The sequence below is a fragment of the Emys orbicularis genome, chromosome 18, assembly GCF_028017835.1.
Source record: "Emys orbicularis isolate rEmyOrb1 chromosome 18, rEmyOrb1.hap1, whole genome shotgun sequence".
Taxonomy (NCBI): Eukaryota; Metazoa; Chordata; order Testudines; family Emydidae; genus Emys; species Emys orbicularis.
This window is the reverse complement of record NC_088700.1, coordinates 14,347,567-14,366,228: the sequence shown is the minus strand read 5'-3', so window position 1 is coordinate 14,366,228 and position 18,662 is coordinate 14,347,567. Positions and strand designations below refer to the sequence as shown.

The 18,662-nt window shown below is 46.8% G+C and overlaps 2 protein-coding genes across 6 annotated transcripts in view; one reads left to right on the top strand and one right to left on the bottom strand.

Annotated features, from left to right (window-relative positions):
- LOC135891431 (alpha-1-acid glycoprotein 1-like) lies at positions 1-11,484 on the top strand. Its single transcript, XM_065418987.1, has 6 exons — positions 1-114; positions 1,220-1,362; positions 2,773-2,846; positions 3,533-3,643; positions 7,801-7,904; positions 11,413-11,484. Exons 1-6 carry the CDS (start codon positions 1-3, stop codon positions 11,482-11,484), a joined length of 618 nt encoding a protein of 205 aa, XP_065275059.1.
- A 4,608-nt stretch (positions 11,485-16,092) lies between these two features.
- SLC25A25 (solute carrier family 25 member 25) overlaps positions 16,093-18,662 on the bottom strand; it is a 32,597-nt gene continuing 30,027 nt past the window's right edge. For all 5 annotated transcript variants that reach the window (XM_065418619.1, XM_065418620.1, XM_065418621.1 and 2 more), the window contains 5 exons: positions 18,399-18,551; positions 17,820-17,927; positions 17,350-17,517; positions 16,762-16,912; positions 16,093-16,277 (listed from right to left, as the gene is read on the bottom strand). In XM_065418619.1, the coding sequence (XP_065274691.1) occupies positions 16,093-16,277; positions 16,762-16,912; positions 17,350-17,517; positions 17,820-17,927; positions 18,399-18,551 (765 nt within the window). The remainder of the gene's footprint in view (positions 16,278-16,761; positions 16,913-17,349; positions 17,518-17,819; positions 17,928-18,398; positions 18,552-18,662) is intronic.

Sequence of the window (18,662 nt, the reverse complement as noted above, 5' to 3'; positions counted from 1 at the left end):
ATGGCACTAGCCTGCATTGTTACGTTTCTCAGCTTAGTGCATCTCCTCAGCAGTATGCCCCTGCAATGTGAACTCCTGCTTCCACAAATCCCAGACAACACTACAGCATCCAAGGTAAGAAAAGCCCTGCAGTGCGTTTTACTTCTTCTGGTGATTACACTCCAATTCCATGCAATGACCAGGAAGGAACTAGGCAGTGGGGACCATCCACGAAGACATTTGGGTCTTATGTTACAGGGTGACGCGCACACAGTTTACATCACAATATAATACTCTCTCATATATAAAACCCAAGATAAAAAGATTAAAGTACAGGATTAGGAATCAGGAAACCTGGATTCTCTTCTTGTCTCTACAACAAACTATCTATGCATCTTCTATGCCTCAGTTTCCCTATTTGTAAAACGTGGAGAATACTTCCCTACCTAGCAAACATTGAATTCAAGTACATTTGCCACCAAAATATACCACTACTGTAAGCACTTAAGTACTATATTATGTCACTATATAAATAGCAAATATTAGCTGGTAGTAGACCTGATGGAAAATGGGAAAGAATCCATATATGTTGTGACATATTCATAAATATTTTCAGTCCCGTTGGGTTTTGTAATAGCCCCGTTCTCTTTTCCCCCCACCAATTTCCCCTGGGATTATATTTCAAATCAGAATTTCAAACTTGAAAAGTTTCCAAAATAAATTAAAGTTTTAATGCAAAACAAATCCCACAATGTGACTTCACTGACCATTTAAAAGTGACGGAAGGGTGAAAGGGAAAAAAAACAGAAACCAAAAGTCACCTTAGAAAAATCAACACATTCAAAATTTTTATCCACCGTAAAGAACGCTGTTTCTTTCTCTCTTTTGGCTATTCTTGCTAGTTTTAGTGAGAGAACTTGACGGGCAAAACGCAGTACTACAGCAGAATGTGAGAGCAAGACTTGTCACTGTAAAGACAAGTCATTCATTTTCCCTCTTGGAACTCCATAAGAGTACCCATAGGCACCCATAGTGCAATGCGCCGGAAGTCGACGCTAGCCTCGGTACTGTGGACGCGGTCCGCCGACTTCATGCACTTAGAGCATTTTATGTGGGGACACACACAGTCGGCTGCATAAAACCGGTTTCTATAAAACCGGCTTCTATAAATCCGACCTAATTTTGTAGTGTAGACAAGCCCTCATTCTATTCTCCTCTCCTGCCCACTTTATCTTCACAGCTGCTGGGGAAATGGTTCTACATAGCTGGTGCTTCACAGTTCCCCTTTCACCTGCTGGAAATGGTGCTGATAGATAATGGTTATCTTGATGTGAACCCTACTGAACAGGAGCAGGAGTTACTCATCAACCAGCATGTCACAGTGTAAGACTCTTCAATGCCTCCTCTTCTTCCCTTTGTCCATCTGTGCACCTATCTTATTTTTATACCATAATTTCCCCCTTACCCCATAGCCTTTTCAGCACAAGGTTTTAATTAGCAGCACCTGAACAAGGGAATGTTTGTTAAAAGTTTCTCTATTAATTTTTTTCCCAGTGATTTGTATGTCTCTCTGTCTCCCCTCACTAGTTCATGTCTGACTAAGCCTCCTACTAACAGCGCTACAAGAGTTTAATTTAGTCCTGCCATCATCTTATTATTTGAGGGAAGTTATATGGCCTGTGTTACACAGCAAGTCAAACTAGATGATCACACTGGTCCCTTCTAGCCTTGGAATCGATTGGTTTGGGGTTTTTTCTTTCCCTTGGTTTTTCTGACCTCTCCCATGGTCCTTGCAGCCAGGTTAGATTCTTTCTTGCTCTCCTAATCAGTCTCTCTCTAGGTACCCTGCATCCATATTAATGTACCAGACTGTCCCCTGCAACACAAAGGCTGCCTGCTTATGTTGTATATGCCAGACCATGAACGTTCATGCACCGTGAAAACTTACCTATGAGCATTGGGCTGTACCACGAGCCATGCACTGCCCCATCTCTGCCTCGCTCTGTCCCGGCCTCTGCAGATTGAATCCCTCCTCTCCAAGCATCAGGTTCTATCATGGTCCTGGCAGGACCTCTTCAGGTTTGCCCAGCCCTCCTCAGTTACTTGTGCTCACTCTGACCTGTAGATAGATAGAGGCCATCAGTCTGGCACTAAACTCTCTTCTGTTTCACATATGAGATGGAAGAAGCTGGGCATATCCTGAGTTCCCTGCAGTATTTATACTTTATATAAGTGTACCAATGTACCGCACAATACACCAGTGTATGTAATACACATAGACACTAGGTGCTATGTGAAGGCATGTAGCTCCCATCAATTTATATAAGTACCTTCCTGGGGAGAAAATACTAGGCACTAAAGGAATCTTTAATCTATCAGAGAAGGGCATAACAAGAACCAGTGGCTGGAAGTCAAAGCCAGGAAATTCAATTTAGTAATAAGCCCCTCCCCCCCCCCTTTTTTTTTTTTTTAAAGAAAGTGAACAAACTACCAAGGGAAGTGGTGGACTCCCCATATCTTGATGTCTTCATGTCAAGACTGGACACCTATCTAAAAAATATACTTTTGTCAAACAAGTTACCAGGCTCTATGCAGGGGTAACTGGGTGAAATTCTATGACTTGTGTTATACAGGAGGTAAGGCTAGGCAATCTAATCATGGTGCCTTCTGACCTTAAAAACTACTCTCTCTCGACTCTAATGGTAGAATTTGCCTCCAAGTGTCTCAAGACAGCAGAATCCTTACCCTCACCTCTCTAATTATAGCCTGTTCACCCTCTCTCTCTCTTTTTAGTGGGGACAAATGTCTCTCAAACAACTCAACTTACCTTGAAGTCTCTATCAATAATGCCACACTGATCAAGTATGGTAAGAATCTGATGCCAAGAGGGAAGCGGAGCACACAGAGGCATCATTATCTAAACATAGAGGAGGGCAAGTGGATGGGGGAGAGGGGTCAGGAGTTTATATATTAGTTTCTCGGATGCATCTCATTTCCCATTGCACATTTGAAGCCTCAGTACAGGGAGGAATCAGGTGACCGAACCCACCGAGAACTTGAGGGACAGATTCCCCCTTGGAATGATCCCCTCCTCATTGGGGCAGTTCTTTGCACCATTCTCAGAGAGCCATGCACAACCATTTATGGCTGAACACACCAAGGAATCATGAGCCAGCTGCATACATCCATGTTAGGATGAGAGCCAGGCATCTTTGGCTCCTTAAAATCCCAGGCCATTATCTAAAAGAAGACCAAAAAACTAAAGGCCTACTGCAACTTGTATTGAAATCAATGGGAGATTTTCTCCCACTGACTGCTGGGAGTTGGACTGGGCCCTACAGAAGAAGCTACACAAGGATAGGACTTTTCTACACGTGATCAGATCCCTGAGCAGATGGTAGCAAAACATATATTCATCTATAATCAGACCAATAAACTCACTGTCCAATATTAGCAATTCTTGCAGGTTTATACCAGGTCTTGTTACACAGAATTGGGTCGAATTTAATATTCTTACTGCCCACTCCTAACTCCGGATTGTGTTCTCGCAAAGCCAAGAACCAGCGCACCATGGGGAAGCTTATGAACAGCAGTTCCGAAGAAATTTTCCTCATTCAATACCAGATGCATAAGGAGAAGAACTACGCAGGATTGTATCTTTATGGTATGCAAACCCCATTATAAAATAACTTGAAGCTGTGATCAGAGGGTATGAAGAAGCTTCACCCCCATATAATAAAACTACATCAGAATTTTCAATGTTGCCAGCTTTCATGATATTTGGTGGTTTTCTTGAAGCCCCAGCTCCTGGAGTTACAGGAACACATAAAAATCGCAGCTTTCATTTTAAAAAAAGTTTTTAGCCATCATAGTTGCAAAGAAAAGCTTGAAAACATGACCCAAGTGCACCCTGCAGGTTCAAAAACCAGAATGCCAATAAAAAACTCAAAATGTATTGGTTTTGTAAAAGCATGTGATTGTAAGCCAATTTCATGATCTTAAGTAGCCTAATTCATTATTTTTTCACACTTGGGGTTGGCAATACTGGAACTTATAAAGCCTCCTCACCAACCAGATCACTCTACCACTCCACAAGGTAGAACTTCTCTTTACTCCTTCTGGCTCAGAAGCAACTACATAAGGGAAAAAGTCCCAGCACTTTCCAAAGAGTGCCTCGCTCCTCCAGAGCAGTCAGAGAACTGCCTACAGGGGCGGCTCTATGTATTTTGCCGCCCCAAGCATAGCAGGCAGGCGGCTTTCGGCAGCACGCCTGCGGGAAGTCCGCTGGTAACGCGGCTTTGGCGACATGCCTGTGGGAGGTCCGCCAGTCCCGCGCCTTCGGCGTCCCCACTGCTGAATTGCCGCCGAAACCGCGGGACCGGCCGACCTCCCGCAGGCATGCCGCCGAAGGCAGCCTGACTGCCACTCTCACGGCGACCGGCAGGCCGCCCCCCGCAGCTTGCCGCCCCAGGCACACGCTTGGAGCGCTGGTGCCTGGAGCCGCCCCTGACTGCCTAAGGACCCCCAGCACTTTTTGTAATATCTACCCCTCAGCAGATGACAGGGAACTCGCAAGCACAGACAATAATGGCAGTCCCAATCACCACTTACAGGGGGTGCCTTTATAATTAACAGAAGTGACACTGGAGAACAAGTGAAGGATACGGGGCATTAGAGAGCAATGCCCAAGCGTAATTTGGTGCTTGGACCAGCACTGGGGCTGTCACTCAGGAGCGCCTTAGTTGACTGCGTTCAGGAAGGGAAGGGAAGGGTTGAGCCGAGCACTGCGGAACATTCTGGGCACCTCAGCAGTGCTGGCACAAGTTGGCCCTCTGCTGGGTGCCAGTGACCTAGAACTTTTACATTAGGAGACGTCCTGTCAGCCCACGGGGTGAACAAATGGAATCCATAGCCTGGGGCTCTTTAGTGTACCGTGGGTTTCCTTGGGCTACAAATACTGATCTGGGGTACCGATCGTAAAGCAAAAATGTGCAGCTAGGATGCCATTTTCTCCCACCACATTGTGTACACCAAAAGCTGTTTAGAAGTGAACTCCACTTACCTCAAATCCTATCGCTTGGGGTGAGAGGAGATGCCATGCTATCCAGGGCTGGCTCCAGGGTTTTTGCCGCCCCAAGCGGCAGGAAAAAAAAAAAAAGCCACCGCGATCAGCGGCAGCTCCACCGCGCCACTTTCTTCTTCAGCGGCACTTCGGCGGCAGGTCCTTCCCTCTGAGAGGGACCGAGGGACCCACCACCGAATTGCCGCCAAAGAGCCGGACGTGCCGCCCCTTCCCCTTGGCCACCCCAAGCACCTGCTTGCTGCGCTGGTGCCTGGAGCCGGCCCTGATGCTATCCCTCTCCATCTCCTTCCATTTCCCTTCCTGTCCCACCCACATTCTCCCTCCATGCTGTCTCCATCTTCTGTCCCATTCTCATTCTTATATTGACCTCCCCTCTCTCTGTTTCCCTCCTTCCGGCTCCCCCACCTGTGTCCCTCCCACACACTCTCTCTCTCTGCACCCCCTCCTCAGTTTCTTGCTGCCTCTTGCCCCTCTCCAGCCCCTTCAGACTCCTGCCCACTTGCCCAATCCTAGATCCCTTAGAGTGGCCATCTTCCTAGTGTGCAGCCCTGCGTCAATCTCAGTGAAAATGATAAGATATGGTAACAATCTTGACTAAGGGCGGCCTCAATTCCACATACAGAAACTAAAGGGGAATGGCAGCCATCTTGACTGAGAGAATCCTATGGCCTCCATCCCATTGAGAGTAATGGAAGATGGCAGCCAAATCACCACAAGGGCAATATTCACAAGAAACACAAATACCAAACATCGTGAGAGTTGGACACTCTGTGCTCCCCTAACAGAGTGGGGCGTCACTAGCCACTGAAGCCAGCCTCTCCAGTCCTGCCTGGCTCCTTTTCTGCTGGGGTGGTTTGGGGGGATGGGAGGGACGGGCTGAAGAACCACTGCCTAGAGTCAGCTGCTGAGATGGTGCCTGTGTTCTCAATCCTGCCTGAGGGAGTGGGGCTCAGGGCTGACTGAGCTGTGAGAGGGGAAACTGCAATCTAGTGCCCACAGAGCCAGCCAAGCACCCTGACAAGGGGGGCGGGGAGGATGGAACAGGAGGGACAGGCCCTTCACCCCAAGCCTTCTCTCTGTAGCCGGCAGGGGAGGGAGGCACCTCAGAAGGAGAAGCAGTGCTGAGGGGAAAAACTCACCCAGAGCTTATGCAACCCCGGGACATGGCTGGGATTCAGTCCAGCAATTTACTAAGCCAAGTTGTCAGAAATCTGGGAGTGTGTGTGTTGGCCTTTCCCCTCAGAAAAGCTCTGTAGTAGGGAGGGCCAGGTGAGCCACCTGCCTGCCTCCATGGCGGGGGAATGAAATGGCCAGGGACCAGCGAGGACAGGGCTACCCCAGCTGGTAGGTCTGAGTCGGGTCGCATGGCAAGCAGGGTGAAGTGCCCATTGTTATGGTCAGGGCCGCCCAGAGGATTCAGTGGGCCTGGGGCAAAGGGCGGGAGCGGACATAAAAAAAGGCACCACCTGCTGCGGTGCTTGTACTCACCGGGCGGCGCTCCGAGTATGCGGCAGCAGCGGCGGGTCCTTCACTCGCTCCGCGTCTTTGGCAGCACTGAAGGACCCGCTGCCAAAATGCCGCCGAAGACCCGGAGCAACTGAGGGGCCCCATGCCGCCGAAATCCCGGACCGCCGCCGGGTGAGTAGAAATTAAAAAGGCGCCTCTAGCCAGGAAAGTGATTCTCGGCCCGGGCAAATTGCCCCACTTACCCCCTCTGGGCGGCCCTGGTTATGGTTCTGTGTCCCTCAGGACCATGAAGAATGGGCAACAGTTAAAGTATTTCACAACAGACAGAACCCCCACTGCGCCAGCCAAGGGGGAGGGGGAGCGCCACATGCCCAAGCTGAGGAGAAAAGTGGGAGTTGTTCTTCCCACTCTCCCGCACTTGAGCATCCAAGAATGGGATTACACCCACCAAGCCAGTAAGAGTCATGCCCCTCCGAGCTGCATTCAGGCTCTCCAGCCATATTAGCCCAAATGAGGCTCTGATGGTGGGTTTAAGTAGCTTTGGAAGTTCACTTCTGATTCACTGCTCAGCAAGTAGAGCACCGGTGACAGAAGAGCTGTAGATAAAGAGTTCTAGGCTAAATGTGGGAAGCACACATTTTAACAAAGCGATTATTAGGTGCCTTGTAAAACTGATATTTCTATAAAACCATCTTAATTGAAAATACATTTTATAAGCACAAAACATCAGAGGATTCATTTGCCAGTAAATATATAACACACAGCTCTGGTGCATTGAAGCAGTTATGGATTAAGAATTATGCCCTGTTAATCAGGAAACCCAAGGTGAGCATGTACTGACTAACATATGACAGCCCTCCATACACACCAAAAGGTCATCATCAGCATGGTTTGGACTTCAGATGTTCTGCACCACAGCACTGACCTCTACTACACGAGCTAAAGGAGCACCACCATTAGCTAGCAGCAATAGTATACTGTTATCCTCTATGTGAACCAGCCACTAGAGAAGTGCAACTTTATAAGTGTGTTATAAATACATACCCTGTGGGGGTTAACAGTCACAGCACAGATAAAGTGACATGAATGGAGAGGAGAGAGAATCTCTTACTAGGACAACCTGGTTAAGTGTGTCAAACAGAGAGAATGAAGAAACAGGGAGGATAGGTAAGGAACATGGAAATTATATGCCTAAACTAATTATATTAATCGAGCTCCTACTAAACTGCTCTCTAATATTTAATGCTGCAATTTCTTCCTTTTTAAAACAGCCCGGAACCAAAACATGAGTAAAACTCAGTTGGAGGAATTCAGAGACCATGCTAAATGTCTGGGTCTTCGTGAAGAGGAAATAATTTATGCACCATGGCAGAAGGTAAAGTTCTCATTATGGATCAGTAAACATCCTTGGCCCCATCTTCAGTGCCACACAACAATATTCAGAGGGGTATTGTGTTAGTCTGTATCCACAAAGACAATGAGGAGTCCGGTGGCACCTTAAAGACTAACAGATTTATTTGGGCGTAAGCTTTTGTCAGTAAAAAACCTCACTTCTTCAGATGCAACAATATTGTAACCCTCAGGAGCTGGGAGGGAACAAAAGGGGCCAGCCTCAGCTACAAGGAGTTTTATAAGAAATGAATAAATAGTCTTAGATCACCGCAATGTATAGTCCAGGGGAAAACTTCAAAAGCACCCAAGTCCCATTTTCAAAAGTGACCTAGGCACTTAAGAGCTTAAATGTCCTTGTAAAATCAATGGGATTTAGACTCTTAAGTGTCTAAATCACTTTTGAAAATGGGACTTGGGTGCTTCTGAAAGTTTTACTCCCAGAAAACAAATCTTCATGTGATGGACATGCATATTCACAGAACAATGCACTAAAAATTTGTGGTTTGTAAAGATCATGAACCCAATCACCACCTCCCCCCTCTCAGAACAGGAATTAAGTACAGGACTTAAATACAAAAAGAATATACCCACAGACCCACCCTTCCATTATCTATAATATCTTACATTTCTATAGTATCATTCATATCAGAATAATTTATAAGCCACACATTCAAGGAACAATTCACTTATCACTAAAATGCAGCCATCTGTGGGGAGGAACATGGCAACTGCTAACAGCACACAGCTATACCACACAACAGTTTAGAACAGGGTTTCTCAACCCATGAGTCAGAACCCAAAATTGGGTCACCAGAATGTTTTAAAGGGTCACATGGCAGCTCCTGTCCTACAGGGTTGGCTGGGCTCGACTCCCTGCTCCAGGCACTGCAACCTCTGGGGTCCCAGCACCACTCAGGTTCGGCCCAGGAGTCTGGGTAGGCCACATTTAAGTGAGTGGCACTGCAACCCCATGAAGCAGGTCACAAGTCCACTCACACAAATTTGTTCCAGTCAGGAGGGCGGGAGGGATCAAACCTAAGCAGCACTGTAAGCCCAGAGGTTGCAATACCCAAAGCGGAGAGCCAAGCCCAGCCAGCCCCACAGCACAGGAGCTGCCACTGTGGGGTGAGTGCCAGGCAGGACCCCACCCCACCCAGGGGCAGGATCCGACCAAAACCACCCCAGGGCAGGGCCGTAACCAGGGTGGGACAAGTGAGGCAGCCACCCAGGGTACGAAACCACGAGGGCAGCTCTGTCAGGCCAGCCCTGCATGGCAGGGCTCGGAGGGAGCGCCACCTCCACCTGACTCTCCTCAGCAGACCACCCAGCCTGTCGGGGGAGGGAAATAACCTGAAAAAAAAATCAGGGTGCTTGCTCACCCCGGGTCCTAAAATGCCTAGTTATGGCTTGGTCCCAGGGCCTCCACCCTCAGACTATTTATTGGGTCACAATAGGCCATAAACATTTACAAATGCATCCTGAGCGCCCAAAATTTGAAAACCCCAGGTTTAGGACATAACAGGAAATGAAGAATGCCAAAGCTAGCTGACCCCACAGGAGCTAATTTAGCCAGAAAAAGTTATTCAGTCCAGAATTTAGCTAAAAGCTACAGATCTCTCTCTGGATCTGGCAGAAAGTGTCAGCTGAAAGCAGGGCCGCCGAGAGCGAGTTCGGGCCCTGGTGAAAAAAAAATTTTTAGGGCCCTCCAGCAAGGGCGGACCGGCTAAACAGGGCCGACGAGAGGGGGGGAAGCCGGGGAAGCTGGGCCCCCTTCCGGACCGCCAGGCCCCGGTAATTTGTACCGGCTTTCCCCCTCCTCTCGTCAGCCCTGGCTGAAAGACAAAACTCTTCAACAGCACATCATCCACCCTCCTGCCCCCATTTATATTCCAAAGCATTCCTTCAGTACGGACTCCAAAGGAAGAGCACTCCCTGTCCCTACTGAATGACCAGCCCCACTTCCTATAGAAGTTTGGGTTTTTCTAGGTCTCCCACCCAAGAAATAGCTCAAGGGTGCTGGAATTTGAAAGATTTGATAAGAACATAGCTCAAGAGAGTAGAGCCAGACCCTTTTCCTGTTTCAGTTAATATACACACCTGGTTCAGAGGTTTATGTCCAAACAACTAAGGTCTCTAGGTAATTTTATAGTCCTGGCAGGCATACATTCTTTTCCAGACAAAATGGTGGTGCAGGGATAACTCTTACCATAGATAATCAGGTGCCATCTCCTCTGCTTCTTCAGGAATGTCTGTTCCTAATTAGTACCTGAATCCAGCTTCAGGTGGTCTCATTAGGCAGCTCACCACTTAGAGGTTAGTAGAGAAAACCTAGTCCCAGAGAGAATCTGAGTACTTCCACACCAGAGTAACAGAGGACTTTCTCATGGGGAATCTCCCACACTTTCATGTGACAATTAAGGTCAAAGGAAAACAAACTACTGAAAGTAAAGCTTTGAAACAATTGCCACTACTAAATTGAACAGAATTCTAGAAAGAACAGTCAGACAACCTGAAGCCTGTCTAGATTTGCTCCTTCTTTCCCCTTTGAGCAGCCAGCTCTCCCTATAAGCCAATTTGCAATCACCTGTGGAGGTAGCTACTTGTTCCTAACAAGCTAATTATGGGTTGCTGCAAACTTAAAGGGACAACCCTACATTTGGACCAAATTTAAGTTCTGGTAAAAATCAGAAGTTTTAGAAAAAACAATAGGAATAGTCCAGGTCAGTCTTGTTCTTGCAAAGTTCTGATGAACACAGGTGCTTTCAAATAAAGAAAGATTCCCCTGCAGAGTCTGAGACCCAAAACCTTTGCAGCCCTAAGAATTTAAAAGTGAAAGTGACTATACCAAAACTAGGACTGACTGATTTTTCTTGGCCAGGCTGAAAGAAATGCAAGTGAGCAAAGCAGAAGTAGTGACAAGCAAAACACATTTTAAAATGTTACATTTTCAATCTAGGGCATCAATATTAACATAGTTAAAGAAATGTGTTGACAGAGGATTTAACTTCAGTACCTCTTAAGAGTACAACTTTTTACATAATTCCTTGAGCTTCTAAAAAGGATTTCACCCATTTTAATTCATCTAGTTGTTTTCCCATACTCACTTTAGGGCATGCTTAATGTACAGGTCACAGGGTAGCATTACTGTTGTTACATATAGTTCCTACTTTATATTACAGACTTAGAAGAACTGTTAGCTGCAGTTCTAATCCCACCCAGAAAAAAAAAAAAAGTTGTATGATCATAGATCAGCAGAATCCAGGGAATGGCGTAGGAGAGGTTACAGCTATAGTAACAGTATTAACCCTGGGTAAAGCACACAATTAACACAGGCCCAGTTTCTCCCAACAGGGTGACTTAGTTCCTTTGGGGGGCTAATTTATTGCTGAGCAAAAAACACAAAGAAAAGGAAGTGATCCTGTTGCTCTAGAGAATTCTCTCCAGTTGGTTCCATACTGACATCAATTGTATTCGCTGCATATTTTTCTCAGAAGGAGCTATGCCAAATGAAAGAAACCAAACAAATGATTCCCCAGGCAAGGAGACCCCAGCTCCAGTACTAGGATAACTCTGAAGCTAGCACAGCTGGACATCAGCAACTGACCACTTAACCTCTGCAGCAAATAAAAGTTTTCCTTATTATTTCTGCTGTGTATTGTTGATGCAACATCAACCAGGGGAGTTGCTCTACTAGATAGGTAGATCGGGGTTTAGTGAGGAGAGATCACAGCTAGTTTTGATTTGCCTAGTTATTTGCAAATAAACAGATAGTTAATAGGCCAACTTTCCACATGCTGGACAAATGGCAGTAACCATGGTTGCAAACCACCATGAAACTTGGACATTTCTTCTCTGCTGGCTCAAAGCAGCGAGTTTTACACAGGTGGTTCAACAGCACCAAATGGGAAACAGAGGGCAGTTTTAACATTTGGTTCTCCACTATGGAAACACATTGATACTACTCTGAAACTCAATGTTGTGATCACCAGAAGAGGGCACTCCTGTACTACTACTTAAAGTTACTGTACCAATAAGTGCTGGAAGGCACAGCTGATGTAATACACAGGGAAAAGCCTCATTTCTGTTTTCCTTTAAAACAGCTGGATAGCGTACATCAGGCTGAAGTGTAAAATTGAAGCTTACCTAGTCACAAACTTGGCTACCAGAATTAATTAGTTATCTGTTCCTATGAGGAAATTCCTTTCTAAAACTTGTAGATGTGAATTAGAATCCCAGCTCCAAAGGATGTTTGCCCATTTCAAGGTCCTAGACGAATGGGCGAGGGAAACTGGCTGATCACTAAGTTAGCAAAAACAATGACCATGTCAGATCTCTAGGAGCCTACACCAGCGCGGGTTCCATCACTCAGAAATGGAATTGTTTCGATAGGCAGGATGTCATGAGCAGCCTGAATCCCAGTAACTCCAGCATACCAAAACCAGAAATGATCAAATAGCAGTGTCCCCTCTGTAGGGCACTTTATTTCAGGCTTTCCCAGAGAACCCCATGGCGGCCTTATATGAGCACCTCACATCAGTTCATTAATGTAATGTCACAGCCCTATGAGGTGGGGAAGTTTTCTTGTTCTTGAGCGAACTAAAATGTACAGATTAAGTGACTCACCATGGGGTGACTCACCTGTGACAAAGCCAGGAATGGAACTCTGATGGCCTTAGTTCCAGTCCAGTGCTTAAACCCTTAAACTAACCTTCCTCCTCTTTGAGATGAAACAGATCATAAGAAATGCAAGGAAGAGGTGGAGTAGAAATCAAATCCCCTCTCCCCGGAGCTAATCCCTCCTAGTTCTAGGTTGGTAGGTATTTAGGGAGCACTGCGATTTCAATCAGTTTTGTTCCTTCATTTCTCTCAATAGGGGAGAGGGAGAATAGGTGTCACGAGTGGTTCCTATAGTGAAAATGGAATTGTAGAGGTTTATCATCTCTCAGATGTGCCCCTCATGATCTCAGGGACCAGGGCCAGCCCCACAATTAAAAACACACCTCTACCAGACTGTGACAGGCTGGCTTAGCACCATGCCCCAAAAGGTCAGAATCTGGCTCTGAGTGCCCAACAGGAGACCATTAACTCAGTAACACCCTCCACTGATAATTGCCACCAGCCTTTAGACTAGAGGATCCAATCTAGGGAATGCTAACTCAAGTGATTCCGCTGATTGCAACTGCAAAAGGTAGTTTCTCAAATACTTAGGATACAACCTTGTTAAGGTTTTATAAATGAATAGAAATTCCTTGAACATCTGGAAGTACATAGGGAGCCAGTGTGGTCCTTGGAGGACTAGTGTAAAATGGTCCCTGTGGTTAATTTTACTAAGCAAGGGGGTGGCTATGTTCTGCACTAGCTACTGTACTTGAATAGTCTGCCAGGGTATGCACATAGAGCACTTCATTGTTAATGGGCACTGTAAAAAGCACATCAGGACAATGCCCTTTAAAACCCAAGTGCCGATACTTCGAGGGTGCAGTCAGACTAAATAAAAGGAACTACAGATCCTCTATGCAGAAAAAAAGATCCAGCTATTGAACAGAATGAGAACCGAGATTCACCAGCACCCACCGCACAGACAATAGGTTGGAAATGGGATATGCTTGACTCATTCTCATTGCCACAGTAAACATTTAGTTCTGGTTATACTCAGGTGTTCCCTTGAATTAGGATTCAAAGGGGATTCTGCTCTGACAGTCTTGCTGTCAATTACCCTCAGTGAAGAAAAGGGGTTTTAGGAAAAAACTGGCCCCACAGTCACTCGCACAGCACCAGTGATACACTCTCAGAGAAACGCAGGCACATGGTAGCTTTGATAGACCTTTATTAGCAGACTGTTCCCTCCATGAGGAATCTCATTGGTTAGATTTGTGTTCTGACAACTTCCAGTTACAGCTACAAAGACAGTCACATTTTGCATTGATTTTTGTATTCGGAATATTCCCATTAGGCCACACTGGTAGGAAGGAGCCACTGCAGAATTAACAGTTGGTCTCAAAGGGGGAGGTGGGAAAAAAAATCATGTCACTAATCCAGGTACAAAGTTAGATTTCCATCTGGCAAGAACAGATAGCAAGGAGAGTACCTAAAGACTGAAGGTTCTCCATACTGCCAAAGCCTGTCACACCCAGAGCAGCTGCCAGGAGTGCCTAACGAAGCCCTTCCCGTTCCCACAAAACTTCTCCATAGTGCACGTGTGTGTGAGGAGCACTGGGACTCAGCAGCAGATCTGCCCACTCGCCTTCGAACAGAATTGCAGCAGCTTGTGTCCAAGTGCAAGTTTCCTTCCACATTTCTGGAAACTGGCAACTTTTGTCTTATTTTTAAATCCCTGAGATTTTTTACCTCCCCCACAAAAATTCCAATCAACCCTCTCTCAATTAGCCGTTGAGACATCAACATACACAGACCTTCCATTTCCCCAGCTTGAGCCATCCACAGGAAATCCTTTCTGTCACACACACATGCGAGGCGATTCCAGAGCAAGGCAAGCCTCAAAATACACCATTCCGCGTCCCTTGTCCCAGTGGACTGTTCCCTAGCTAATCAGTTCCCCTCCCTTCTATGGCTTATTGCTACAGGGAATTTCTCTTGACTGACTGAGGCCCTCCAATAACCAGCCCAGATATAAAAAGAGCAGCTCAAGCTTTAGGGGAAAGAGAACACTAGTGACCTCAGTGTCTTCCCCTGCTGCTGAGCGGTGTGATGGTAAAGGTGCAAATGGGTAAGAAAATAATACAGAACTTTAAATAGGAGAAATACAAGGACAGTAACAATATTTAAACAAGTCTATAAAAATAGTTTACATAACTCTGTTCAAATAAATACAAAATAAATATGATTTAAGCAGTATGACGTGAGTGGAATGTGACACTGGTCCATTTTGCCCCAAATCAAAAAGTTGGAAGAGGATCTCCTGGGCACCAGAAGCCTGATCCTATAGACTGAAGTAGCCCATAATGCAGTCAGAGAAATTTTAAAGCCATTCCCTTCCCTTCCACCTATGAAAAGCACCCTCTGGGAGAAAAAGAAAGCAGTCGTCTTCAAACCCCTGACGAACCCAACTTCCTCCCAATGTCAGCTAACATTCCTTCCCACAACGTTACTCCTAGCCTGGGGATTCCTTATCCCTCAAATGCAAACCCTAACTCCAAGTCTACAAAGAGATCTAAAGAGGGATAAATAGCAGCTTAGCTGCAGGGTTTGGAAAGGGTCAGTCGTCCCCCCTTGGCACCAAGCAGAACCTTGTTCAGAGTACCACGCAGGCTGCAGAGCCTTCTCCCAGGCTGTGCCAGGAGCCCAGCTACAGAGATGGAAAAGAGTAGCAGAGTACGGTCAGTTATTCAGTGAAGCCATGCATCAAGGCAACAGTCCATTCAGGGCTCTCTAGCCTTCCCCTTTCCAAACCTCTGCTGGGCATGAATGACAAACCCATCTAGCATGCAGCAATGCAGGCGTGCAGGCTCTAGTCTGCTGCTTCTGTTAGTAAGTGCATCTTGTTAGCAGGTTTATGAGACGGACTTGATCTGACCTATAAAAATAAATAATCCTAATTCTCCACCAGGCTGGCCTAAGTAACCTTCAGCCTGAGTGGAAGAACCACTGCTCACCAGCCCCCAAAACTGGTACAGTTTAAAGTTACATTTCATGTCAGAGTCTTGGAAGCAGAACATGAATGTCTCCTACCGAAAGAAATACATGTAAACATAATAAATAAGTCTGTGGTGGCAGCACCAACACAACATTTGTACAATTTTAAACAGGTAGGAAGTTAAACTGAACGGAAAAAGAAGCTCCTTCAGCATGTCAAAAGTTGCTACATATCTCCAGGCCAGCAGCTCTGTTTCTACATGTAAGATCCCCGCTCTACTAGGCTGCTGGAAACTGGCCTCAAACTTGCAGCTTGAGACACAACCAGGAGCTGATCCCCTGGTCTCCCAATTGGTCCCCTGTATGCTTGAAGGACCACTTGATGGTTTAAGCAGAGCTCTTGAGTAGCAAGATGGCAAAGGACACCAAATCCTCCACATCCTGACTCTCACACAACTGGATTTTCACAGCTTTGCTTAGTCAGCTTAGTGTCGACACATTCACAGAATGAGAGATGGCTATACACCCCAGGATTACAGCCCAAGATTTCAGAGTTCAGAATCCTTGGTGTCTCCTGGTCACCGTGACTGCACCCCCAGGGTCATCTTCAAGTTCTCATAAACCACGTAGCTGATGCTTACGGCTGGGATCACCTTCATGAAGTTCGGGGCCAGACCCCGATAGAGGCCAAATGCTCCCTCTGTCTTTAGAATGTGTTTGAAGAGTCCCCTCATTGTCACCTCTGGAGCTCCCTCCACTGAAGCTACAACAGAAACACAAGAAATAGTAGAGCATACATTAAGGTATGTTGTAAGAAAATGCCCATCTCAAAGGCATGTGTTAGATTTGTTTATTGCACTCATACGAGCAGAGACTCTTGAGCTACACTGACCACATAGTTACATGAGTGTGAGAGATTAGGCAGCAGAATAAGGCCATGCCACATATGCCTGCCATTTCTACACACACCAGCTCATGGGCTGACTAGAGCACACAGGTAAAGAGAATGAAAAAATGGCTTGGTTATAGAGGCTCTGGGTCCAACTGCCAAGAATGGCACAAAGTTCACATCGTTCTTGATCCTTGGCCTACAGATATCCCAGAGTTCAGCTGCACAGAAAAATTAAAATATGCCTTAATTTTGCAAGACCTTCCAGATCTCCACTGATCCACACAGTGAGTTCCATACTCACTGCACACATAGCAGCAGTCCAGACTCTCCTCTGGAATTCCAGAACAGTTCTTACCTTGAGCCTGCATGCGTGTTCTCACAAGAGCCAGGGGATAACTGGCCAGCTGCCCACAGGTGCTGGAGATGGTGCCACAAGCAAGGAGAACAAACACTCCAGGGTCAGCACTGTTCACAGCATAGCGTTGTAACCAGGTATTTTTTAACGTCTAGAAGAAATAGGTCAGGTGTTAGCTGAGAAGGACAGGGCATGGAGCATCAAGAGACTGGCCCACACGAGGAGAGAAGCTGGGGTTGGAGGCTTGTGGAGAGCTATGCAACGTCAACTAGAAATAACTGCAGAAGACAAGATCCTAGTTTGTCAGATTTTCTTGAGCAGCTGCTGCTGCCGCCACTGTAGCATCTGTGAAAGACACTAGTTAGCAGCTTTGCTGCAGCGACTCCCTCCTCCAAAGGGCAGGGCCATAGATTGCCACAAGGCTTGTGCTGGAATCACCCCTAGGCCATTTGTGTTTATCTCAAGGGGCATGTGCAGAATTTAACCAGGAAGGTTTTATACGCCTACATTAGCGACATGCACGACCTCTCCCTGCTTGTCCTGAAAGTGAGATATCCCAGCCCCACAGAAGCCAGGCAGGCGCCGTACCTCATAGACTGCCAGGTCAATACCAGCGTATGGAATGATTCCTAGCATGTTGGGGATGTAGCCTTTGTAGAAGGCAGCCATTCCTTCCTTGGAGAGGATGTTCTTGGCACAGTCCAGCATGCCTGAATACTGTCCTGTCTTCCGCAAGGCCATTCGGGTCTTCAGAACCTAACACGGCACAAGAGCATGCACTCTGTAAATGCCTACAACAGCACTGGGACCAGGAACAGGTCACAATAATCCCATGAAGGGAGCACATCACAGGGAGTGTCAGCAACTCCATTTCTTGCATTACTAGAGCCCCGTTACTAGACAATGCCCTTGGACATCCAGTACAAAAGCTGCCTCTAGCACCCAACACAATTCACCTCACAACTAGCATTCAGCTCACATTACCACACCTCAATTTCTCCACCTAATGACTCCCCATCCCCTATGTCATGGAGTAGGATGCCAGCCGCCAGCCTCACCTCCATTGGGTAGATGCTGCTCTGAGCAATGACCCCTGCCAGAGAACCAGCCACTAGCCGCTCATGAATTCCCAGCATTTCCTGGTCAGTGCCAATGAACCGTTTGATCTGTAGAAACAAAGAAATATTATAATAGAGGGGGGCTTCTCGCAGTGAAGACAGTTTGACTGGCTGGACCACATAACACCTTCCCTCCTTAGCATGGGCCACAAGCTACCTCCTTTTTCCCTTGCTGGGTCTGCCACAGGCTGGAGAGGGAAGTGTGAACACCACCTCTGTTCCAGCCATGCACTCCATCACTTCACTGTGACTTCATGCTGCCCATTTCTCCAGCTCTGCCAGGGGGTGAGGTGTGAAAGGCACTGTTCCCACCGTTGGAGAGAGGTGCTTGCCAGGCATGGGCATAAAGCTCATGCCCTCTGCCTGTCCTCAGTCTTCCTAGAGGCACCATACATTTATACCCGACTGGTGGGTTACCATCCGTTACATGTCTCTAGTTTGGGCAGTCACTCGGATGAAAAGGCTCCTCCAGCTCCCACGTGGCCTTGTGTCCAAGCTTCAATACGACCTTTCCCTTACCTGCTCATAAGCCATGAATTTGATGGCAGACTCTGGCGCAATCTTCAGGACATTGATGCCATTCCCCCGCCACAGCGACTTGGGCCCGCCCTCTCGGATCATATGGGTAAAGCCACCAACGATGCACATGTTGTTACTGCGGGAGGCATGGACCTGGCAGGGAGGAAGGGGCAGAATTCTGATTGGTGCTAGTCCTGATTGCCACAGCTGCCTGTAATCCTAAAACAAAGGGCATTTCTTATCTACCCAGAGGTTTAGGGAGCT

Bases quoted from the DNA above. Each gene is read 5' to 3' on its own strand.
- LOC135891431 (XM_065418987.1), top strand. From the start codon at position 1: ATGGCACTAGCCTGCATTGTTACGTTTCTCAGCTTAGTGCATCTCCTC. The intron at 2,847-3,532 runs GTAAGAATCTGA...GTTCTCGCAAAG, and splicing joins TGCCACACTGATCAAGTATG to CCAAGAACCAGCGCACCATG. The intron at 7,905-11,412 runs GTAAAGTTCTCA...TATTTTTCTCAG, and splicing joins TTTATGCACCATGGCAGAAG to AAGGAGCTATGCCAAATGAA.